The following is a 25,654-nucleotide window of genomic DNA, read 5'->3' as shown; positions in this document are numbered from 1 at the left end:
GTTTTGAAGCTTATGTAATCCGTAGTTTCAGCTCAACGCGCGGTAATGTTTTATGTCAAATAATACACCATTGAGTCAGCCAACTTAAGCGTAGTGATGCTGCAAGCAGTATAATCCTGCAGACGAACTGTGCGAAACTATAAAGGACATTGCACAGCTGAGAATTATGATGAGGATTCCTGCACCATCTGTGCACTGATGGATTTGCCATGTTTAATGCAGCGTCTTGTACCTCAAGGAAGCGGGGGCCACTCCAGATCGTCTCAGGTTCCTTGTTTCTGCGAGATATTGATCAACTTGTCTCTCTTCCCTCCAACTGTCTCCATCTCTGCTTGTTTTCTTCCTCAGTTTGTCTCCCATCTCGCTCACTTTCTCCTCCCTCTACTCTCCTCTCCTGTGAGGTGTCAGATTCTCTGACTCATGCCCTGGTGTGGAGGATGGGAGGAAAGCAGGGATGAAAGAGAAGAGAGAAAAGTCATTTTGCAGATAGAGGGAGTGACCTTCATCCAATAAGAAGGATGGGATAAAAGCTGGAGTTAATACCCTGCCAAAGTGTATTCTCCACCATGCCAAAAAGCCATTCAAAATGATATATGGTCCTAGTAGGAGCTCTCTGATAATAAGAGACACGCCATTGTAAGGAGAGGCAAGGCAAATGATTAGAAAATTTCAATGTTGTATCCAGAAGGATAAACACTCGGGGACAGCATATGAAATATGCTGAAGATTTTTGTTTGAAACCAGATTTTTATTTATTTGTTTATTTTTTGTTGGGGGATTTGACAGTTAAATGACAGTTGTACAATATGTATGCCTGGGCCCCACTGTCCCTATGCTAACTAAAGCCAGTGTAAATACAGGCTCAGACAGTGGCACGCTGTGCCTGGGTCCAACAGCCACATGGCATATATGCATATATATATATGCATATATATAACAATTGACAGCCCACAAACATCTCCTTATAAGGTCATTATCTGCATGTTTGTGTTGTTGTTGTTTTTTTCCCCCCACTGGCAATAATGAGAAGAAGGGAGGGATTGGGGTTTACCTAATGAGGGGATGTGTTTCTTTGTAAAAAACAACTGCATCTAGAACTGATCAATCGCAGAGTGGCCACATTCCTTCAAGGGTATATGCTTATTAATCCCCATTGAGCCAGAACTAAATAAATACTGCTCCACCCTGACAGTGAGAGAAACTGATGGCATTTTATAGACTCCCGTGCTAGTATGTCAATTACACTGCTGTTCATTAGCTGCCGGGTTCCCTTGTAAGTATGCAGATTCTGCCACAGAAAGCTGTCTGTGTCTAAGCTGTATAGACAAACTGACATGACTGTAAGTTGCAATGACAAGAAGAAGCCTTGACAGTAACGATTCCTGCCACTTTTAAAATGCAGCCGTTTCCAATATCAGTGATGTAAATAAACAGTGGCTCTACAGCTTGTGTGAATAAGATTATTGTGTGTATAAATGGCTACAAATGTATTACCCCGCACCACCACCCAGCTGACAAACCCACAAAGTTTCAGAAGGCGTGTTATCGCAGGATTTTCAATTAGGCGCGTTCATTGTGAAGACAGCTTTTCAGCGGCTTTGTTTATAAAATCAGAAATCTTGTAGTTTTACTGAATGTTTTAAAAACACACTGCCCTGGGGTAATCTTATCAGCGTCAGCCCACATTTAGGCGCGGTGGCCGTAGTGAATGTGACCGCTGGCCGTTCTCTCTGCTGCAGGAGCAGCCGACAGCTCGGGGGCCTGATGACCCTCTCTGGAGCCCTGCGGTTGACAGGCGACTTGAACTGCAGGCTTACACGGTTATGCTTTAACGCTAGATGAAGCGGTGGGCTGATAGCAGAGGACAGTCCCCTCTGTGCCAAGGGCTGACCCCTCCCATTATATGTGACAGAGCTGAGACAGACATGCCGAGAGATGAAACACTACTCTTTAATTTCAAGCCTCTCCTATTTCACAACTAAAGCCCTCTTCTCCTCTCTCTTTTTTTGCCTCTCGACCCTGGAGAGGTTATGGAAGTGCAGCTGTATTGGTGTAACCGTTTAATTCTTCAATCGAGTGCTCATTATTCTTGCAATATATGTTGCTGAACTATACTGAAAGGGATTTACTGTCAATTTATTGTAGTTTTTCTTCTTTTTTTTTCTTCATAATCTAACGTGGGTGATGCAAAATGTTTCTTTGGTCTGATCAGGATTTAGCAGCTCCTCACTGAAGACTAGAAGAAAGTTTTTCTTGAGTCACCACACAACGCTGTAGCGCTAAAGCAGAGGTTTAAACTTTAATGATGTTTTTACTATTAGCTGCAGCTTAAAGAGAATTTGAAAGCATTCATGAGATCGTACGCTTTATTTGTACAAAGGCAAAAATTTCACTTAAAAATTCCACAGTCACATAGATGTGTTGACATCACTGTGGCGCTGCTCAAAAAGCGGTACAAGTGCTGCATCTTGGAATGACCATTTGCTGTGATGTGGTTAAAGCTAATCCAAGCAAGCTCTTCCACTTTGAAAATTTCAATTACAAGGAATAGAGTTTATTTGATCAAGAGGCCTTTGCATCATTTCTATTCAGTATGCAGTCATTAGCTATGTTAGTGCTTTCACACACCCTCTCCTCTGCTGTAAGTAATCAGATTTACAGACAGACGCTTAAAATGGCCGAACGTTTGTTTAGACGTAAGTCGAGCAGACGTGTGCATTTCATGTAAGTTTGGAGACCGACTAACCAGTAGCAAAGAGGAGCCTGGAGATTTATTGCTTTTGTCTGTTGTATTTTTTCATCATTGTCTGAGGAGATGACGCTTTCATTGTGTCACCCCGTGTACTCAAACATCGCAGCAGTTTGAGTTTGTCGTGACAGATGGGTGTATAAAGTCTTCCTGTGGAAGTTCTGAGTAGATCAAAGCCTGTCCGCTGTTGTGCTTCCACTGGACACTGTCTGTATGTGTGTGTCTTGTGTGGATTGTTGACTCCTTTCATCCCAGCAGCTGTGTGTGTGTCTTGTTTTGAGTTTTGTTTTGGGGCACATAGGCATATGAATGTTGGGGTGGGGGGGTATACATATGTGTAAATGGTCTTTCACCTCTTGGTACTCTCACTGTGCGTGTGTACACACATTGACACCCTCCCACTTACTGCTCCATATGTGCCCACCCGAGGGACACCCTGTCCTCTTCGCCTATGCGTGTTGATGGAGCAGACACACAATACCCCCGGTCCCACATATGGAGAGGCGGGGGCATACCCTGTTTCTGTTGTTCACCATGGAGACCAGGCACATCCTTCTTCATTTCCTCTAAGCCAGCCCAGAATCGCCTATTTGCCAGGATTGTGTGAGGGATACGGTTGTCTCAGAACAGGTGCCCAGTCCTCCAAACAAGCCCGCTGTAAAACATTCTTTTCATCTTGACAGACTCTCTGTAGTGGAAGCACCTGAAAATCTGGCAAGGAAAAGAAAAAAAACTGTGGTTGCTGTCAGGGGATGTATGCCGATTGCTTTTATCCATGATATCTTTGAGGTTATGGACGGTTGACAAAAAAACACCAACTCTGGATTCTTGCTCGATTTAACTTTAAGGATAATTTTACATTGTTACATCTTTTTAATAACAAGCGTGGTGTTGGGATTTTCTGTCGATTTTTTATTCGTTGTCATGTTGTCTGTGCTATATGTTCTCAGTTAATGACTGTGGGAAAGATTTACAAGTATTTTGAAGACACCAACTTTCATAAAGACAACAAGGCTAAAATTGTTCCTTTGAGCAAAAAACTTCAACTTAATCTTACATATTGATAGTGAAAATACTGAAAGGACGCAGATTGTCCTACTTAAATGATCTACTTTAGCCATAGACTGTATATAAATGGTGGAATAGGCCACAAAACATCAACGATTAGTAAATTCTATTTAAGTGGTTTTGAGCTGAGCATTAGTAATTTGTCAGTCACAAGAAGTGACCACTCTAAAACATAATCTGCTTTGCCACTGCTGTTTTTTTACACTAATGGAAACAGTTATTTGACCATTTTGTTGTATTCACTAATTTGAACCTAGCTAATAACATGAATAACTTAGCAAAATTAGCAACTGACAGTCATAAATTCATCAGGAATACCGAGGTGAAATATAAAGGGTCATTTTCCATTGACTTCCATTCAAACGTAACTAATTTTTTAAAACCAGAGGAGGTTTAATACGCTTCCACATTGGCCTCCATTTTGGGGCTCGTCAGCTCTGTTCTTCTCGTGTGAATTTAGCATGCTGACATGATCATTTGCATTAATCCAAAAGGACAGCTAAGGCTAATGAGAATGTGATTAGTTTAAGTATTTTTCACACAAATGTCCATAGAATCACAAATGTTAATGCAAAAGCTCCATCCAACAGTTCAGCAGTATAGCGATACTAGTAAGCAAAAAGTGACAGAGACACAAGCGAGAAGGAAAGTCTGTATCTGTGCAAAAATGATTTCAGTAAAATCCATAAAAGTCAGCCTAGTGATGTCGTAAAAACAAGTTAGAATAACCAAAATTAGGAGAATACATGACCACTAGAATTATTTGTTGAGATATTTTGGTGTAGGCATTGCCTTCCCAAAGCCAAGCTGCTAGCAAGGCTAAAATTATCTCTTCTTATGCCCCCAACATCTTTTCTTTCCCCTCTCCCCTCAACCGATACGGCAGATGGCTGCCCCTTCCTGAGCCCAGTTCTGCTGGAGGTTTCTTCCTGGCAAATAGGAGTTTTCCCTTCCCACTGTTGCCAAGTGCTTGCTGATAAGGGTTTGGGGTTCTTACCTTTAATATTGGAAAGTCTTTATCTTACAGTGTAAAGTGCCCTGAGGTGACTGTTGCTGTGAATTGGTGCTGTATAGATACAATTGAATTGAATCAGTTATTACCCAAACTGCTTTTTGTAAACATCCAGATGAACTAATAAAGTGGTGACCTTTGCTATTACATACTCGGTCAGTTTAGCATAGCAGCCCCCAAATCACAACCCCCCCCCCCAAAAAAAAATTATTTGAACCTGGCTACTTTTACTTAGTCAACAGTAACCAAGGACTCTTATGGTCATTTGTTTTCAGTCTTTGTGTTACAAAGTCATGCCTAATCCGGTGTATATAAGGCTGGATAAAAGCAGTGACTCATAACTGAAGCTCTTTCATGCTTTATGCAGTCAAGCAGAGCAAGACCCAGGTCACAATATAAGTGACATAGGAGCAGAACAGTAGGTGGACTCTTCACCTTTCTTTCCTAGTCTGACTGCAGTTTGGCAGCCTAGTGCTGCAGTCTGCACTTTGCTAATTCCGTGTTCTCTGTTACCAGGTCTAATTTAGAACAGAGGGGCTCTGTTCATCCTGCAACAGTGCTGCTTGGGATTCTGGAAATGAAGAGTTCAGAGACTCACCGCCCTCACACAGACACAGAGCACATGCCTTGTTATCAACCCACAGAGATGCACATAATGATCCCTCTAACCATTAACTCCTAATGCAATAAGTGCTAACATTTTAGCCATGCCCCTCAGTGCCTAAAGATAATGAAGTTAGCCTACGGGTTGCATAAATGTGCTCTGTGATAACACATGTGTTCAGGATGCATCGATCAACTTTAAAGTCATGATTACTTAGCCTTAAATCTGTAGCTGATGGCAAGTAAAATGCTCCAGTTTTTGTTTATCTCCAGCCCCTTTGGCTCTGTTTGATATTTATGGAAATTGTATGTAGATGAGCTCCTAACTGATAGCTTTGTAAGTCAATCCAATGAGCATCACTTTCAAAAAAAAGCAGATGAAGGCTGATTGATTTGATGCAACTGAATCCAGCACAAAGGCACTCCGCTCCACTTCCTGCCACATTTTGATGGGCTAGCATGTTAGACGTGCCATGGCCACGGTGGGAATATAAAGCTCACAGAGACAGTCAACCTCTGCGACATCTTAAGAAGGTTGTGTGCAAGTATTTGAACATGTCTTTGCAGGCATCCAGTGCATTAATAAATCAAACAAACAGCGATGTCCTTGCACGTTAAGTAAAAGCAATAAACCTGCCTACAACAAGTCACTGCGGAATAGGATCTACTCTAAAATAACAGCCATTTATTAAACATGATCTCCTCTTATAGCTCACCAAATGTATAGACAGAATGTAGATTTATAAACGCACACACATAAGTCAGGCATTGTCAGAAGGACTGCAGCAGTAGGCTGGTATGCATTAGCACTGTAGGCTGGTTGGAATGTGTTTGGCAGACAAGTGGCCTTGATGAGTCAAAGGGGAGACGTTAATTACTAGCTGCAAAAACGTAGCTGTTGTTGTTTTCGCCCTCTGAGTGCATGTGTGTCATGGTTCAAAAATGTAGTCCCCAAGACACTGAAGAACCACCATAAAGCTGCTGGACAGGCGTTTGTCTGCCTGTTTGTGGACAAATGTTGTCACAGCTTCAGAACTACTTAAGATACAGTAGCAAAAGTTTAATTTCAACTTTTTTAACCCTTTGGAGTCAATGAACATGCTTGACTCCAAAGATGCAGCAGTCTCAGAGAGTCTCCGTTTCAACTTGTATTGAAAGTGCAGAGTTTAAACTATATTCCAGTTTAATCCCAACAGTTCAGTTATGTGGATTTTATTGACGGTTTGATACGTTTAAGAAAATAGGTTGAAGCCAACAAATTAATCATGCTTATATTTTTCTATGCTGTGTGGATACATTTTACTGTAAATGTCACAGAAGGGTTTTAGATTGTATATGATGTCATACTGGTACCTTTAAACTATGTAAAATAATACCTAAAAAAGCTCAAATGTTCTGAATTACATTTAGTGTTACACTTTAGATCACCTCAGTAGATATTTTAGGATTCAGGTGTTTGTTTTTCTTTGATATTGCAAAGCACCATTTTGCTAGCAATGGTTGATACTGACATGCCAAAGTGCAGGGTTAGGGTTATGATGGCGTAGACCTTAGATGGTTAGCTATCAGTCATATGAAAGTGCATACTGCTAAATTATTATTAAATTATATAAAACTCTCAAACATCATTATTTATAAATTTATGCATTGCTTTTTTCTTCATTTGTTTTTCAAAACTTAGTTGAGCTAATGGGTCCATGTAGCCTCCCCTGGGCTGTTTTAGAGGCAATGCTCACTCAGTTAAACTTAGTTATTTAAACACTTAACAATTGTTTGCCTCCTTGCAATAAAGAAAGATAACAAAAGCAAAATAGAAAACAACAGATTTACAGTGCATGGAAATTAAGGTGTCTATATAAAGTACAAGTTGTTTACACCTAAGCAATAATCAGTGAAGAAAAGAAAACACTCTGTAATATATATATTCTTAAGTGAAACATAAACAGAGTATCTCACCTTCTTCATTTCAGAGCAGGTCATGACTTCATTGATCCACTGAATGGGGACAGGCAGCCTTCCATCTCATTCGAGTTAAGCACTGGGCTAAAAGTGCATTACATCCCAAATCATTTGATCTGCGTGACACAGCAGTTGTTGCCATACAAGTGTTAGGATCACTGTTGTTGTGTAGCTCAAAGACTGAAGTCTAAATATTTTTTTAAATGAAATTAGATTACCTTAACTTATGGCCCATTGTTGCTTGTGATTGGTGTCATCTTGGATGACTTGAATTACAGATTCAGAACTTTTTTTGGCAGTTAATACTCAGAGAAACTAGTGAAGTTGGCATGTAAATGTAGCTAATAATGAGATCCCAAGCGGCATTGTTTTCAGGCATCTTTTATCTTAGTTAGTATTGCATGATTAATGTGTTGGATTTTGTCTTACAGGTTTAAAAAAGGAACTTTAAGGTTTTTGGTTTGATCTTTAGCAACTGTCTACAGGACTGCTTTAAAGGGACATTTGAATTTTTCATAGCAAATTTTATACTTTTCAAATAAAGAGTCAAAGGAGATAATTTTGTTATTCTTAATGACATTCTTAAAGAAAATGATAACAATTTCTGAACCACAGAATAAATGCTCACTCTGCCGCTGAAAAGGTTTTCTACTGTAGGGTCAAAGGTATCGAATTTTTTTAGTCCACTGGACCAAAGAAGTAGTTATATAATTTCTAAGGAAGATAGGAGCACAGATATATTGATATGGGTGAAATTGGTAAGCACAAATGTAGCTCTATAGTAGATCACAGAATAGAGAAAATAATATTTACACTTTGGAAATATCATGTAGGAATAGTGTTTTTAAAAAACTCTTTATTATAAATTTGAGCTTTAATTGTTATGTGCTATGAAGCCCCACAAAGAATCATTTGATGCAGCTGGTTGTGGTTTAAGCCTACTTTATTATCCAAGGGGTCGATTGTTGCTATTACCGTCTGTTGGTTATTGCTTCCATTTGCCACCATCACCAAGCTTGTTTTTGGGAGTTTCTGCTCAGCAATACTCGCTGTTTTGCAGGATGCTTGGGAAGCATTGTTTTTATGTATTTTTTCTGTAGAGATTAGGGGAAGATGGTGATATGTTAATTAAGCTAACTCTACTCCTTCACAGAGGAGGCAGACACATTGTAAAACAGAGAGTAAAGCAGAGCAGTAAAACCGAGATAAAACAAGTGCACTTAAGTTGGGTGATATATAAATACATTAATTAAAATTTTCTCTGTTATCAGTTTTTATGGGGTCTGAGTTGACTGAATGCTTTGAACTGTGCTCCACCTTTCCGCCTTTATTACCACTTTTCTCTTAAAACAAAACAAAACAAAACACAGGGATGGTTTAACAGCAGGGCTCCTGGTTTCAAATGGCGCTCACTGCAGAGCCAAATGGGTCTGTGTGGTTAGAGTTAGGGTGGGGATGGGGCTTGAGCCAGTGTCATGTGCAGTGAGCAGCCTCTCGCTGAAGTAGCCTCTTTATAAATGTGACTTCACTATTTGCTAAGAGATCATTATTTTACTAATTCATATCTACATAGCAAAGAGCCATGTGCTGTTGTATCAATATTCATAATCTCATTTATTGAACCTTTAAGAATACTGCAGTAACAATAATGACATCAGCCTCAGCTGTAGCTTGGGATTAGTGCTAATTAGTATATAGCCTGCTAACACATCAATCTAAGATGATTAACTTGGAAACATTAAAGCCTGCCATTTTGCTCTTGACGATGCTCACTAATTGACATTAGCTTTTAGCCAAAGCGTTATTATTCTAATCAACAAGGATAAAATAAAATAAAATGATCCAATTTCTTCTTGCTGTGATATTGTGATCAACATTTTTCACAAATGTTCAACATTTATACACCAATTATTAATTTATTGATTGGTACATGATGCCAACCTTAGCTAGTTAGTTTAGACTAAAAAAATATTGTTGCTCACTTTGTTAAAAAATTGGAAACTGGAAAGTTCTAAAACTAATAAGAAACAGTTTTATTTAGATGCAGCAATCCACATCTTTCACCCTTGTACATGCACTTCTGCTCTCCATGCTGACAAATGTAAGGCAATATAAAAAAAAAAATAACAAGAGGAAGCAAAAATGACTCAGTGAACTAATTATGCACGTCATGCTAAGACTGTAAGCATCCAGGTGACTCAGGCATTAATCATCATTCGGTTTGTCAAATAACTGGCATGCACAAAGCTGCTGCCACAATGTCATCCTGGGATGACTACAGATGCATCTAATTTGCTGTCTGTGTATAAATTCTGCTCCGCTTCGCCATAACACTTTTTTTTCCCCTCCATCCGAGTGTGATGGAGCAGATAAAATCAGATCCCCAAAGAAGCCCCAAACATTTTCCATTTTATGAATTTGATTAACTTTGCATGAATCTCCTGCTACACTCTTCTTTTTTTTTTTTCTTTGTTACATCCAATTTTAAAAGTCACTCAGCTTGCTGTGAGAGAAACTGCTTGTCAGGTAATGAAGACACAGTTAGTCATCGATGGCCACCCACAGTCTCTTCCAATCCCAAAGCTATGATGAGATGCAGCATCGCTGACACTGCTGGTGCTCCTGGTCAATACCCTGCATGCACAGTGGTGTTCATTAGGACTTTGTTATGAATTTCGCCATCGATATTACATCGACTTGAACTAATGAACAACTTTCTCACCGAGATGCTCACAATTACATGCCTGAAAGCTCTTCCGTGTCACAAATGTGTTTGATTTCCGCTTTGATTTGTCCTCATTTATCTGAATTTTTTTGATCTTCCAGAATTATCGTTTAGTAAACAATAGAGTTAGATACAGCACAAGCATCCAATTTCCCAGAAATGAATGAGAACACCATTAGTTATAATAGTGCCACATAGTGCTCAGTGAATGATGTTGCTGAATTAATTTTTCTCTTCAAGTATTTATAATGTTTGTTCAGAAATCCATGAGCTAGAAACAATAGTGTATGCATGAGCATATGTGTGGTAGGGAGGAAATGTTACAGACACAAAAATAATTAAGAATCATATTTTCTGAATTCTGTTCTCTCCCAGAGCAGCACTGAACGATCTCGGACAACCACAGAACGAGTGCTGGCCTTCGCTTGACTGTGTGACCAGCGAATGAGCCTTGTTCATGCGTCTCCCTGAGTGCCACTCCCACATCACCATGAACTGTGAGCAGGACTTTGGCGACGGGGGCTTGGGAGTGACCCTCACACTACGACTGCTCATGCATGGAAAGGTTGTTTATGAATGAATGCACGCATGCTTCAGCACTCAAGGCATTTTCAAGCACAAGATTTGTCACAGCCTCACACATCACAGTCATGTGAAAAATAAAAAGCTTTCACGGGATTATGTGATAGGCAGGCCTGCGAAAAACTAAGCACACCCTCACTGTTTCCACCGGAATTAAGAGGGCAAACAGCAGCCAGGCACTGATAATCAAATGCATTTGATTAATTGATTATGACAAAGAGTGAGCACCTCTGTAAAAGCACAAGTTCTGGCAGCTTGCTGGCCTCCAGGATTCAGCTGCGTGTTAACACAATACCACAGTCTTTACAGGAGTGGGCATCCCAGCAAATTCACCCTAAAGTCAGACCGTGCGATGCTTACAGAAACTCCAAGCCACATGTGTCAAGAACCAAACAAAGCCTATGAGCACAAACATGATGAACGGGTCCTGCAGTCACAGGAACTGGCCATCTCGGAGTCACTCTTTGGTTTCAAAGAGTGAAACAGAGGCCGTCAAAGCTTGGCCAAAAAAGGGTCACAACCAAATGGCTGTAAAAAAAATCAAGGTGTTTCAATGAAAATAATGGCAAAAATCCTAAACAAATAAAGTCACACAGAAAACGATTACTTTAAGTTATTGCTGCTAAAGGTGATTCTACAAGGTACTGAATGATGGGGTGTACTTAGTTTTTCACAGGTGCACAGAGTCCTGTGAAAATGTTTTTTTTTTTTTCATAATCATACATGCTAAAAATAAACAGTTACTATGAGGGTGATCAGTTTTTGCTTTTTCCCTGGTTTCTATTTATGCTCTATCATCTTCATCCCTTTGCATTCAGGAGGTTGGCAGCATCATAGGAAAGGTGAGAATTCCTATTTTTAATTCTACTCGTAAACATATCTGCATATATAAAGGGAATAATCATTAAAAAAACAGTGATTTAAAATATATGGGTGATGTTTTGCTCTTATATAACTCAGTAGCCATTTTCCATCATTCAAAGCATCTGCAGAATAATTTCCCTCTGCCTTGATTTTGTTTTGAATCACCAGAACACAAAGCTCTGTAACAAAGACTTGCTGTTCTGAATATTCCCATCCTAAATGTAATTGTCTTCAACCAACCCTCTTAAGACCTCCCCCACCTTTCACAAAGCGCCATAGTAATCCATCAAACAAAAACATTAGAGCACTGACTGCAAGCCTCCTGTTGAAACTGAGCTCCAAAGACATACTGCATTACAGTTGGCCCCTTGTGGGCACTTTTAGTGTCTGCTAGGAAATGCCTATTGAGACTGTGTTGCTTCAGTAGCCCCTACTATCGAGCCTTCTGCACCTACAAAAGGCATCACAATGGATGAAAGAAGAAAAATAGAGGAATATAGAAAACTGTGAAGTGCTGGAAAGAATGATTTTGCAATGGATGTGGACAACAGAAAATGTAAAAAAGGAAGCGGGTGAAAGCATTTGAATATGGGGCATACTGTGCAGCTCGACAGAGTGGGAGGCACTTTGTCTGAAGTACTCGAGCTAATAAGTTGTCTAAATAATAACTGCTCCACCCTCCAGCCTTTTTTCCCCTTCCTATCTCTTTGGGAAAACCTCTCATCCTTTCCCCATCAATAGAACACCAGCAGCACAGTCACAATAGACTCCAAGTAATACGTTTCCCGAGATCATAAACAACAGTGTTTGCCGAGGTGTGAGATGACATTGCTTTTGGTACTGGTGAAAGAAAGTGGTCGTCAGTTGCTGCACGAAAGTGTGAACAGAGGTATGACAGGTTGGATGAAGTTGAGCCAAAATAAAATAGCAGAGGGGAGACGAAGCAATCAAAAAATCAGCGGAGGATGTGCTGCAGTGTGACACAAGTCTGACAAAATGTTATTGTCGCTGGCAGGAGCTCTTCACACGCGCTGCGAGCACAGCCGTTACAGCAGGTGTACATTTCCTTCATATGCTCAGATGCTGTATATTTGATATGTTTTTGCAAAGTTAGTGCAAATGACAACATCGCTGCATACACTGCAGACTGAAGCCTTATCGATGCTTTTTTTTTTTTTTTTCTGAGCAATTTCCATCTAACGTGGTTAGAAATGGCAGATTTTGCCTAACAATGTGTTGTAACTGTTTGGTGAACTGAAGCACATTTGCATCTGTTTAAAGCTGTCCTTCGTTTTATCTTTTTTCAGAAAGGAGAGACTGTGAAACGAATACGGGAAGAGGTACAGTGTCCATGATTTCGATCACCATTCCGACACCATTCAATAGAATTGTTTAGCATTCTGCTGTGTTAATTATTATGTTTTTGTGTCATTTGAGACTAGTGAATGCAGCTTCTCTGATGTGACTAGCTGTTACCGTGCACCACTTTGTCCCCATCTTTTACATCAAGACATGAAGTCACTAGATCTCTGTTATTTTAGGCCCTCAGTATGTTCATCTCCAGAGAAAACATAATTTAATCTCAAGAGGCCGTCTAATACTGGTCAGGCTTTCTGGCAGTTGCATGTAATAATAATAATACAGCTCAGTTCTCTCTTCTTGTTTTGGAGGTTTGAGTCTGAAAAGCATACAGAACAGGTGCATTGTCCGAATTGCCTTTTGGGCAATAACAGCACCTTTTTCAATTTAAGTCCTCCCTCTCTTCTCTTCACTGCACCTCATCTAGCTGCTCTCTCTCTCAATTTTCTTTTCTATTTCTTTTTCCTGCTTAAAACAACTTCCTCTTTTCTATGTCTGCTCCTCTATTCCCTCTTTATAAATCTCAAGGGTGCAGCCAAACTAATGCGGCTTGGATAACTCTTTGTATTAGAAAGTAATTAGGCTGACACTTTACAGCACATTTGATTCTTTCTCTTGCTGCTAAGGTTTTATGTCGTATTTTATGAGGTATACGGATAAACAGAAGAATAGTTAGGTCATGGGACAAGGGACAAACCTCTCACTAGTGGTAGTCATCCATTCATCCATCCATCTAGCTTGGCAGTTCTGGCCTTTTGTTACTTCCCAATTATATGAGCCTCATCCTGTCAGTCCTCACTGGGCCTTACAGTCACAGTGGAGGGAATGAGTCAGTGGGCTGCCTGGAGAAAATGTCCCAGAGGTCAGAACACAGTCCTGTGTCTGCTCACTTTACCCAGAAATGCCAGCATACAAAATGGAAGAAGACGAGGGCAGAAACAGCGTCACCTTCTCATGTCAATGTTATGTCATTATCACTCTACTTTCTCTAAAATTATGAGCTGTACTGCCACTTTAGAACAGACCAAGAAGAACGAGCTGAAATTTGGGGAAATGTGTATCATATTTTTAGTTGTCAAGAGTAAGAAAACAGGACGGATATGTTATTTGTGTTTGTATGTTAACTATGGGGCTACAGCAACCAAAGGTAAAAAGTTCAGCATTTTTCACACTTTATGTTATGTATTGCATAAATGGGACACAGTGTGCTAAAGGCATCCACTAGGCCAGCTCTATCTTCCCTGTTTCCAATAAATTTGTGAGAAGATTAGCTAAAAAAGTGGAAATGGGGCAATCACTGAAGTGTCTCCAGGCTGTCCAAAAAGCTGGAACAGGCCTGTTCCTCTTCACAAGTTACACTACGCTAAGTTCGTACGCTAAGTATATAACCTTAAATATAGCATCACACCTCCAACTGTTATACAGAACAAATGCTAAAGGACTTATTTTCCAACTATTCCTTTACTGAAATTTAAATAACCTGCTGACTTCTGGTTCAACAGAGCAGCGCACGAGTCAACATTTCAGAGGGATCCTGTCCTGAAAGGATCATCACCATCACGGGCTCCACAGACAGCGTCTTCAGAGCTTTTACCATGATCACATACAAACTGGAGGAGGTATTTTTACTTCACTTTTATTTATATACTGCTGAGTTATAGCAATCATTTTCTTAAGGAGTTTTAGTATATAATATATTACAAGTGAGCAAGCTGTTGGCAAAACAGGAAGAAACCTCTGGGAGAACCACTCAAAGGGACAGCCATAACTGGTTGGAGTGAGGGCAAAGAAACGATTTGAAGAAGCGCAAAGAGAAAAAACAAAAAACTGGACAAAACATAAACTATGGGAGAGAGAAGACAAAGTTATGATATGCAGTTGCAGCCTATAGACACAGGGGGTGAGACGAAGGGAGAGGAGGAGAATCTTCAGTGCATCATGGGAAGTCTCCCAGCAGTCTTAGCAGCAGGGAGTTTTACAGACAATGAGCCTGCTCTCTGACAGCCAAGTGCTCTGTTGGGGTAATACAGCACTATGTATATATTAAGAGGTTTGTAAGCTAAAATGAGGCCTGTTATTCATTGCTGTGACACTCAGATGAAATGAGTTCATGTATTTATTTTACAATAGTTGCATGCATATGAAGGTTTGTCATGTAGGAGACCAACCTGAAATCAGAAAATGTGTGCAGTTTGCCTTTTGAAGTTGTCTAATTCTTAGTGAAGCCATAACATCTTGTTTGCTGAACCTGGAAAAAGTGAAAGAAGCCATTTCGTCACATTAGTACAAGAAATCATTTCCTGTGCTTCATCTCTGCTTTACCACTAATGTGCTTTTATCGCTATCGATTATACTCTAAACTGCAGTGATGGAAGGGGAAAAAAAACTGACTATATTGCATAGCTCTTGATGTGCTTTCATATTAGATTACTCTGCAGATGAAAATCTTGAATAGGTGGATGTAACTGCTGTTGCGAAACCATTCAGACCTTTGCAAGAATGTCGTTATAAATGACGTGCAGCAAGCTGTTGGATTACATCTATCATTTATATTTCCTTCCTGTTATTTTCTTTATGCTTTTCTGGAGTGCTATGAACCGTCCGGGTACTAAAAGAGGAAAATGTTGCTAATTTGTACTCATTAATGAGAATGTGTCGTACACTTCTCGTCATCTATAGGTGAAGTACGGCAGTTTCTTCATGCTATTAATCCCCAAGGTGGCTGTCTATCACAGTGCTAATTAATATGGTGGAATGAGAGCCGCCTTCGCTGTGATTTAGCGTCGCAGCAGATACGAGCAACGGAACAGGTGCTCTCTGCTCAGGTCGGCAGCCTTCAGTAAACATACTCTGGCTGGGAGCACAGTGCAGTATTCATTAAAGATCTTTCACACTCACCCTGAAACGCCTGAGTTTCCATGGCAACATGTTGGCTGACCCACTGTGCACTGCTTCCACCATAGCTGAGTTATTGTATGTCTGACACTTTTAATTAAAACCAAAAGGGAAATAGTATAAATTTGGGCCACTGACTATTAGTATACGCTTTTGTTTCTGTCTCAACAGTTTGTGATTACAGAGCGGCTCGACCTCACTCATTTCCAGTTTGGCTGTTGATCAGTTGTGTGAGTTTTATGCTCACGTGATTTATAGCTCATGTTTTCCCCAGCTGCTGCCACATTTGTGCAAATGCAGTGATCTAATGATCAGGAAATTCGCTACACTTTCATACATGTAATTTGTTTTCAGGTGTTGAAGCACAGCATGCATAAAAGCCACATAATCTCTCTGTATTAGAGCCCTTACCCCACCAGCAGCACAATATGCTTTGGGGATTTAAGCTGAGGAACCCTTTGTGTGAGCAGCGCTTGTATAACCAGCCATCTTAATTCCACCAATTTTGCTTTAAGAGCCTCTCTTCTCTATGGAAAGTATCAAAACGTTCACACTTGTTAAGATGTGGCTCGTATTTTTAGATCAAATCAAGAGAATGACGCCGAGAGTCTTGTGATTGTACAGATGAGCCGTGTGTGCATCTTCTAATGAGACGAGACGTCAGAGAGCCCGATCTGCCTTGATAAATATAGACGCGGAGCAGAGATTCACAAGAGGCACACCAGAATATGCTTTTCAAATTTTAAAGTTGAGCGATATTAGACATATTATACAGTTTTCTTCATGAGTAAAATCCCATAAGGCTACACACACATGCTGTCCCCTTTTATGGCAAACTGCTGATTTTACAGACTGGCCCGAGTGCAAACCATTCAAGTCAAGCTGCATGTTTTGCATTCTGTCAGATTTGCTGTTGGTTGAACTCTGATGGGAAGCATATTTACATTTCAAAGCTTCACAGAGAGACACTGTTCATTAATTTATACCTCGATCTCCACCCACAGCAGATCAGATGGATGTTTTGCTACCTGCACTATAAAAACACTCATCAACTCAGTCTCAAAATCCAGTTTCTGCTCACTTTCAAAGCAGCGTATGTTGATAAGAAAGGCATATGAACGCATTTACTCTAAAAGTTTGAATGTTTAACTTTGGCTAAGGCTTGTTATTCAGGTGATATTGTTTCCTTAAGGAAACAACTGAGCTGTCATCTACAGCAAGGAAAGGAAATGGGGATGAATGGAAGGAAAGAATTTTTTTTGCAAGACCAGATTTTGGGTTATTGCCTCAAAATTTCAAGTTATTAACTCAAAATGTTAAAATAATAACCTGAACTATGTTGAGTGAAGTCCTGAGGTAAATAAGGATATTTCTCAAGGAATCAGATTTATTTTAAAAAATGTATTTTAAAACACGAGTTTCAAGAATGCTAACTGAACAAAAAAAAGAAAAACATATCCTCACATTACATTTCCCTTAAACATGGAGCCTTTTATTAAATCTACAAAAGAAAAAACTTTTTCATGCCTAATCTAACGATTTAACTCCAGGACTTTGCTCCACCCCAATACAGGAACATAGAGATGCAGAGACGGAGGTTAATAAGGTGCAGATGATGGATTGCTCTTTACTCTATCTGCCTCACACCTGACACTTCCTGTGTGGATCCCACTGGCTTTTTCTGTTGTTGGATTCCTGTTGATGCAGCAGTAATTACGTTTGGCTGCACTATATCTGGTCCAGCCCAAACCATGATTATATTGTCTTCACTGGTGTCATAGTTTTAGACTGGGATGTAATGCTAATGATGCTATGAATCCAAAACTGACTGGTAAAATGAGCTGCGTTCAGTCTCTGTCTTCCTTGACCCATACTCCTAGATCCTCTCTTCCTTCTTGTGCTTTATTGTTGACTCTCAAAACCATTTTTGCTTTTTTTCTAAATCTCCCTCCAGGACTTAACTGCACTGGTGGCCAACGGCACCATCAGCTCCAAGCCACCGGTTACCCTCCGGCTGGTCATCCCTGCCAGCCAGTGTGGCTCCCTCATCGGGAAGGGAGGGGCCAAGATAAAGGAGATCAGGGAGGTGAGCACCCAGAACACAAATCCAGTCCATGCTCCATGCCCACACTTCACAGAAAGGTTCATATTTGAAATATTGACAGAATGAATCTCCTAGAAAAGAAGCTGTACCTAGAAGGGAGTGATATTTTCTTCTACATTTTTTTTTCTGGTTTTTAGCAGGCTGCATAATTGCCCACATGCATTTTATATAGTAGAAACTCTAATTTAGAATTGCTGCATTTACAGTTCAAGTATGCTACTTCAATAAGAACAGTGTAATTAGCTGCAACTAGTGATAACAGGTTGGCATATTTAATGAAAAAAACATTATAGTTGGAATTTCTATTTTATCTATTTTCTGCTAATTAGCAATAAACACAGAGCAACTGAGGCTGATAAGAATCTGAGGACCTGTCAGGCAAAGGCAAACAGCCAAAAGCTATAAATTATTGGCAATTTCTTTAAATAATTAAACATTTTTTTAATAATTGTTTCTGCTACTTTATCATTTTCTTAAATAAGGTGTAAAAATTTGTGGCGTTTACACAAATAATAAATTAGAATGGTTGTTACACTTACCAGCTGTTGCAGTTCACACAATAAACTTATTTTCTTTATTTTTGTATGCAGATCAATTTTAAATAACACAGTGTGGCTATCATCTTGGAAAAGTAATGTATTTCTCAATCTGACATATAATTGAGTAAAACATATCAAAATGTTTCTCTTTCATGCATATTAATGTGTTGTGTATAAGCCACATGATGTAAAAATTCAGGCATACCATGCATATGATATTATGCCTGCAGTAATATCATATGCATGGTATATGTTGAAGTTATAAATAATTCAGTGTGGTAAAGAAATTGTTATTTGCTGGACACTAGTTTTTATGAAAAGTCTACAACTTCAGACAAATTATTGTAGTTGATTATTTTCAGTTACAGTTTTCATACATGTATTCATAAAAGGTATGTTCAGGTATTACAAACCTTAAAAAAAATCTGAATCCTCAAAAAAAAACTGTTTTGTTTTGTTTTTTACATAAAATCTAAAAAAAAGCATTAAATATGTAGCATTTCTAAACTGTTATCAGAGGAATTGCAAATGTTTTTCATCTTGATTTGGAGGGTAAATGCATTCATATGTCAAATAAACAGCAATTTATATTCAGTTATTACAACTAACACCTGTGTTAACTTCACTGTGAGGATCAATTTGATATCATAAACACCAACTCAGAGAAAATGATATTAGTTACTGAAAACATGAACCCCGTTTTGCCATTTGAATGTAGCCGAGCCAATTAGTTTTATTTGTATTCGATCATAAAACATAATATTAGAGATATGAAATGTTCACCTTAAAATGTTCTGTGAAAACGAAGGAAGTCACCGAAGTGACATTTTTTCTGTAGTTTAATAGCAATGTATCTGATAGCTCTTGGTGCGTTTCACCTAAAAACACAAGTGAACACTGTTAATATGAACTATTTACTTTTCGGGTTGTGAAGTTTGTCCATAAGTGCAGAAAATTGATGAAACAGTCAAGCCCAGATATATTTACTTAACACGACATAGGCCGTGACTCAGCAGTGACAACAGGAAAAACTCCTGACTGCATTCAGGCCCAGTTGAAACATTAGGATTAAACGTATCAGATCCATTGCCAGAGACATCTGACTCCTTAACTGTAGCTCTGTACCAATCTACAAATAGAATGTCGCTCATTTTAGCTTAACCTTCCCCAGTAATGGCATCCAGGTGATTTTCTGCGGTTAGATGGATTCCGCTGTCTTGTTCATCTCCTAAACTTGTTTCTGTTGTTTTGTTTGGTTGCCACAGGACCCATCAGTTACAAAGACAATGGTGATTTGTGTGTTTCAACGATCGCCTCCAGAAATAGGTCGATATCAGCAAGTGTAGATAAAGCTTAAAAAGTTTTAACTCAACCGGCACTCTTTGCCGTCAGGCATGCTGTATTAGTGATACATCAGCTACAATTAGGAGTGTGGCATCTTGTAATTGTAGAAGTGGATGTTTTTTTTGTCGCAATTTGACGTTTAGCACGTCACAGTGCAGCTGGTTTTCAGTAGGGGTGGAGAAATATAATGTCAGCAAATCCAGCTCAGAGGGGGACAAAAAGAAGCTGTGGCAGTGTAATCGCAACTCACCTTATCTTTAGGATCAAGCTATGTTTTTTTTCTAAAAACCCTATCATTTGCAGAGCACCGGAGCTCAGATACAGGTAGCAGGGGATTTGCTACCCAACTCAACTGAGCGAGGTGTGACGATATCTGGGAATCAGGACTCGGTAATCCAGTGTGTCAAGCTCATCTGCACAGTAATCCTGGAGGTAGGAAGTATACCATTCCTCTCCTTCCTCCATGCACCAACACATTGCTGATATTTTGTCATTGCGCTGCTCCTGCAGCTCACATGCATGCTTTTATTTCATCAGCATGCTGTCTGTTATTGTCTGTTTCACTGGAGCAGAAATGAATGCCTTTTTAAGCAGGGTAAATCCTTAAATGCAGCACAGAAAATGCTCAGTTTCTCTATTGTTTGAACCTTCTGTAATTCGCCTCGCAAGACATTGGATAAAGTCGAAAGGTGCCTGTCTCAGGTCAGAGGACAGCGTTCTCGCAGAGGGCACTAGTCAGCTAACAGAAAACTAACAGGCCTGCAGCAAAATCTGTCCACCTTTAGACAACAGCTCTCTTGAGAAAACCGAGGAGGAGATGAGAGGAAAACAACCCCAAGCACAGTTTCACCCTGTGTGTTCATGGGAGTGCACAAGTCCTTTTTGTTTTAGCATCGCAGCTGGACCTGACTGACTAATTGCTAGTTTGATCCAGTTTTCCAGGGCTTTCTTCAAAGGCTTGCGAGTTTCATTAGGATTCTGTACCAGTGGCGCCTTGCTTTTGGCTCAAAGATTTAAATTATGCAAAGTTATACAAAAAAAAAAATTGCTGTGACTGCTCTACATTTTCAACCCCAAAACAGTATTGCCAACACTGCAGTTACTTGATAAGATATACAGTGTCATGTTCAGTGCATAATCTCCTTTTCTTTTTAGTGTTTGAAGAATTTTATCTTCAAATGTCAGTGGATGGTTGATTTATCCAGAGGGCGAACCTTAGCAAAGCCTTGAGCTCTGACACACACTAAAGCTCAAAGCTATTATCCACAAAAAGTGCTCACTAGACTACTTCATTTATTCAATGAATGACTAATATTATCAAAAGAAAAATAAGGCTGGGAATAATGTCACTGTCATTAGCAGTTTAGCTCATCATTAACTGTTATTGTGTTTTAATGTTGCAGGGAGTTTAACACCATTTGCACTTCATTTTTCAGGCTTCGGCGCCATCGCTGATTTTATTTCAGACTAGCTGTGTAAAGCTTATCCACGTCTAAAAGATTTATTCATGGTAAAAAGCTTATCTTGCTTTCTCTGACCTCATGGCCTATTTTTGACTCCTTAGTCTCCCCCAAAGGGTGCAACCATCCCCTATCGACCAAGCCCCTCACCAGCTGCTCTCCTCATTGCAGGAAACCAGGTGAGAAAATAAGATTTTACCTCACGCACTGATTAACTTATCTGTGATAGAGTAGCACAGTGATTCTCAAAAGATGGGGTGAATCCACCTTTACAGATATAGTGGGTTTACTGGGGGTTACACCAGGAGTTGAATTAGCAAAAAGTTAATCAATTTGTTTCTATGGGAACAGAAAACACATTTTCATGACTAGCAAGGTTGTCACAATGCAGGGTAGCAAGATTCAGTGCGACAGATCCTTTTATCCTCTCAGTTTAACATGCTAAAATGTCCAATTTAGTCTAAAACACTCGTGATATTTGAGGGGGAGGAACTGAGGGTCTAGAAGTACTGGACCAGAATAAAATGTGACCTGATGGTGAGAAACCAGGCACAGTCTTCCATGATTCCTCGTAAATGAAAGAATTGTTGTCAAGATATTTTGCTATGAGGGGGAAAATGTCATCACTGTGGTGCAAGAGGAAAATTCAAGTTACTAGGATGTGTGGAAAATGAACCAAAGTGGTGAACATCTGCTTTTATGACTGCTAATAAATACAATTTTTAAATAAAGAATAGATAATTGGGGAAACACCCTTCAACCATATTATGAGTGTTGACGTTACATAGTTTATCCACCAGAGGCGACTCTGCAAGTTTGAAGCACCGCAAACAACCAGCAGCCCAGGCGAGTAAATAAATACTCGCCTGGGCGAGTATTTATTTCCCTAACGATTTCCCTAACAAATGTTAGGGAAATCGGTTTGTGTTGGATAAAAATATCATATTTATAAATCACCAGGTATCGCTATCGGTCTTGAAATTCCTATATCGGTAACCCTCATTAACCCTACCACAAAGGGAAACGCTCTTTTTTTGGCACCTAGATGCTGGCTTTGTTTGTTAATCTTAAAGGCTGCCACTCTCTCTGTGCCATTATAGTCTAAGAACAGCTGAATTAGCATTCGAGTCTGCGTTGCATGGAAATATATGATTGTTTAAAGCATAATGGTTATTGGAAAGTGTGTGGAGGAGGTGTTTCCATTCACTGCATTGTTCTTCACTTGGACGTCTTGGATCTCAGACAACCTTGGACGCTAACCCGGGTGTTGAAACAAGACTCATGCAGAGGGTCCTCAGTGGGGGATCAGTTCTTTTATGTGTGTGCATGAGGGTGGGATTGAGAAGTACTGTATATATGCTGCTGTTTGAGAAAGGGACAGATATCTACCCTCCCATGGAGCGAGTCACAAGATTAGCAAGTGAGACTGGAGACCTGCCGTCTCCTCTGGCTACAGCAGCCAGATATTCTGCATAGCTGTCAGCAGTTCCTACACAGTTTGTGCAGCCACAGACTACGGTCAATTTATGGAATGGCTTTGTGTTTTTGATATTCTTCATAATAGGCTATCAAATTAAACCCGGGGCGTGATCCTGGTCGCTCGGAGATATCTTTAATGAAGGCAGTACGGTGATAAGGGATGTTTGTATAATTTGTCAGAGGAGAAAATGAAGTGGAATGGGAAAGGGTCTGTGGATGAGTCATAGCCTATAAGCCTGTTAGGTGTGGCAAGGTGTCAGAAATGGAGCCTTGAGAGCCCATCTCAGGCCTAATTCTATAGCTAAAGCCAAAGGCAAAAAAAGAAATGTGGTTTTTTTTTTCCTACTCATTATTTTTGCATCATATTTACCAGTAAAGGTTTCAGCTGGTGAGCACAGACACCCACGAGTCATCACTGTCAATTCAAAAACAATGGCAGAACTTGCAAAACATGAAATATTTGGGTAATAAGCTCCAGGACATATTTTTATTTTTTGCTCGTCTCCTTTTCTCTTGTGTTTTTGTAGGTGTTTGAGGCATCAGAATTTGCACCCCACCCTCTGTACTCAGTCGCACAGGGTGGCCTGGACCTCCAGCAGGTAACTGGGCAATAATACAAACAGAAAAAAAAATCTCTCCAGGATTCAAACGCTGGTCTTGGATTCCAATGTGGAGCGCACAAATTAGTGTCAGGGCTGCGATGGTTTGCGTGGTGAGTGAGCAGAGGGGTTGTGTGGTATGCCCAGAGTTACACACTCCATCATATGGCATGAGGTATTAAAAACAACAGCTGAGTGTAAGCTGCAGCTATTGTTCTGGCCTGTCATAAGAGCTATAACCCCTCCTGAAACACGATACCATCACACTCACAAAACAAAACAAAATCTAACTGTGGCTCATGAAATATAAAGAGTTCCCAATTGAAATGACTTGTGCTCTAGCTGGTAGGATTATTGCAGTGAATTTGTGGTTTGTGTATGCTTTCCTATATAAATAGAGCCTCCAATGTATTGATGCATTGTAAAGATGAGCTCGCCTCTCCAGTTTATGACCTTATAGGATGAACTGGTAATAGCAGCCAGACCGCTGGCGTCAGGCAGAATCGAGTTAAGCTAAGTGCTGTCTGGTCGAGCTGTAACTATACTGAGGGAGGGCTGCACAGCACCCCATAGATAGATGGATGGATAGATGGATGAAAATGGGAAGAAGAAAGCTTTACACTAATATTAATGATCATATGCTATTATTTCAGTTTGTTAGGGTTAGAATGAGACAGCAAGTACAATGACTTTTACATTTAGTATTGTTAGGATTTCACAAAAAATATTTCTATAAGAAATACTTGGGTTTAGCTAATTGTCTAAAGGATCACTTCACACAAATCAAGTAAAAAAATAATTTTAATTTTGACTTTCAGTGGTTATCTTCCATATATGTTTTCTTGCCCTGGTTTTAAGACATTTCAGGTTTCGGGTGCCTGTTATCAGACTGCTGCAATGTAGAGAAAAGGAATCTTTGTGCAGTTTAAAGCAGTTAAACCGTTGCCTTTAACCCTAATCTTCTATTTGAGGTCCCAGAGCTCGAAAACACACTTAATTTTAAAAGCTTTTCTGACATGTCTCAGTAGTGTTGCTAAAAAAAATAATAATAATGCCGTACTTCTGTTTCTCAGAGAGCCCCGCTGTAAAATCTAGTTATAATGCAGATTTCGTTTAAAACTTTATTGGAGTTGACATGAGTGTTTACGACGTAATCTTTCCTCAAAATTAAACTACTCTGTTTAAATTTCCTGTTATATGCAATCGCTAGTTCATGAGACTTTGCTGGAGGTTTGCCAGCACGTCGGGATACTGTCGTTTTTTTGTCTGTAAATGGCTTTTTGGCAACCAAAGTAGATTACATTTTAGATTGCATTTGTTTAAAAATGTCCTCTCATAATGAGTAAAACATTCATTCGTATTCCTTTTTTGTTTATAATAATGCCCACTGGTCATTTTGTCCCTTTCACAAAATGTGCAAGCCAAGTTTGTGGCAATGAGAAGGTTCCACTTCAGTATTTTTGCTTCATATACATTCAAAAGAGAGGGTGGAAAACTAGTTTTATTAGGAGAGCAGTGGAGGCCAAACAATGAAGAGGTAAAGGCAATCTCAGCTAGGTCCGAGGCTTTAAAAGTCTTGTATTTTTTAACTCTGTGTCAGTTTCTCACAATAGTCAACCACAATTTTTAATATAAATGTTTAAAACTGATGAAGTAGTCCTTATGTAATCCTGTGGACTACCAAGAGTAAAGGTACACTGCCCATATAGATATGTCCTGATGAATGTTTTATAAGTCATCTTAATGCACTGAGCACCACAAGTCAAATTCTGACGTCTCAGGAGTAGATATTTCTAAACGTGGGCAAACAAAACAAAAATCAGAAAGTCCCCAAAGGAAAGCACTGCACTGTCATCCACCAAGGTCAGTGGCTGGTATCCTACATTTAATGGCTTCTTTGTGTGTTCATTCTTCACCATCTTTCAGGATCTTTGGCCGAGCATTTTTATGTGATTTCCTTGACAAACAGACAAATTATATTGCTCATGATGGATGCAGAGTGTTTGCATTGCTTGAATCAATACAAGTGAATTTAGTTTTTATTTATTTATTTATTTTTGGTAAAAGTGCGATCAGTTGGTTCTCTTATTATCATTTAATTTTACTTATCAGAAAAAGGCACGCATTGACAGCGAAGCACTTCCATTAAGCGGCTGCAGATTTATTGCTTGTGTGCGACGTTTTTATTGCTGTAATTTACCTAATGTACGATGCTCTTTTTCAGGCCTACACTTTGCAAAACCAATATGGCATTCCACACTCAGAGGTATGACCATTTGATGGATGTGTTAAAATTTTAATATTACATGAATG

General features: G+C 39.6%; 1 protein-coding gene across 3 annotated transcripts in view; it reads left to right on the top strand.

The window, feature by feature from the left end:
- Positions 1-25,654, top strand: part of LOC146684820 (poly(rC)-binding protein 4-like) — a 36,493-nt gene that overhangs the window by 5,132 nt on the left and 5,707 nt on the right. For 2 of the 3 annotated variants that reach the window (XM_085443097.1, XM_085443096.1), the window contains 9 exons: positions 10,492-10,681; positions 11,517-11,540; positions 12,870-12,902; positions 14,424-14,540; positions 17,771-17,902; positions 20,107-20,235; positions 21,368-21,442; positions 23,270-23,341; positions 25,566-25,607. In XM_085443097.1, the coding sequence (XP_085299223.1) occupies positions 10,574-10,681; positions 11,517-11,540; positions 12,870-12,902; positions 14,424-14,540; positions 17,771-17,902; positions 20,107-20,235; positions 21,368-21,442; positions 23,270-23,341; positions 25,566-25,607 (732 nt within the window). In that variant the 5' untranslated portion in view covers positions 10,492-10,573. The remainder of the gene's footprint in view (positions 1-10,491; positions 10,682-11,516; positions 11,541-12,869; positions 12,903-14,423; positions 14,541-17,770; positions 17,903-20,106; positions 20,236-21,367; positions 21,443-23,269; positions 23,342-25,565; positions 25,608-25,654) is intronic. The other variant, XM_085443099.1, reaches the window with a different exon arrangement.

This window comes from Copadichromis virginalis, linkage group LG20, assembly GCF_057382275.1.
Source record: "Copadichromis virginalis isolate Kocher_CV1m ecotype Utaka linkage group LG20, C_Virginalis_male_GT1.1, whole genome shotgun sequence".
NCBI classification, from domain to species: domain Eukaryota; kingdom Metazoa; phylum Chordata; class Actinopteri; order Cichliformes; family Cichlidae; genus Copadichromis; species Copadichromis virginalis.
This window is presented reverse-complemented; position numbering and strand designations above follow the sequence as displayed.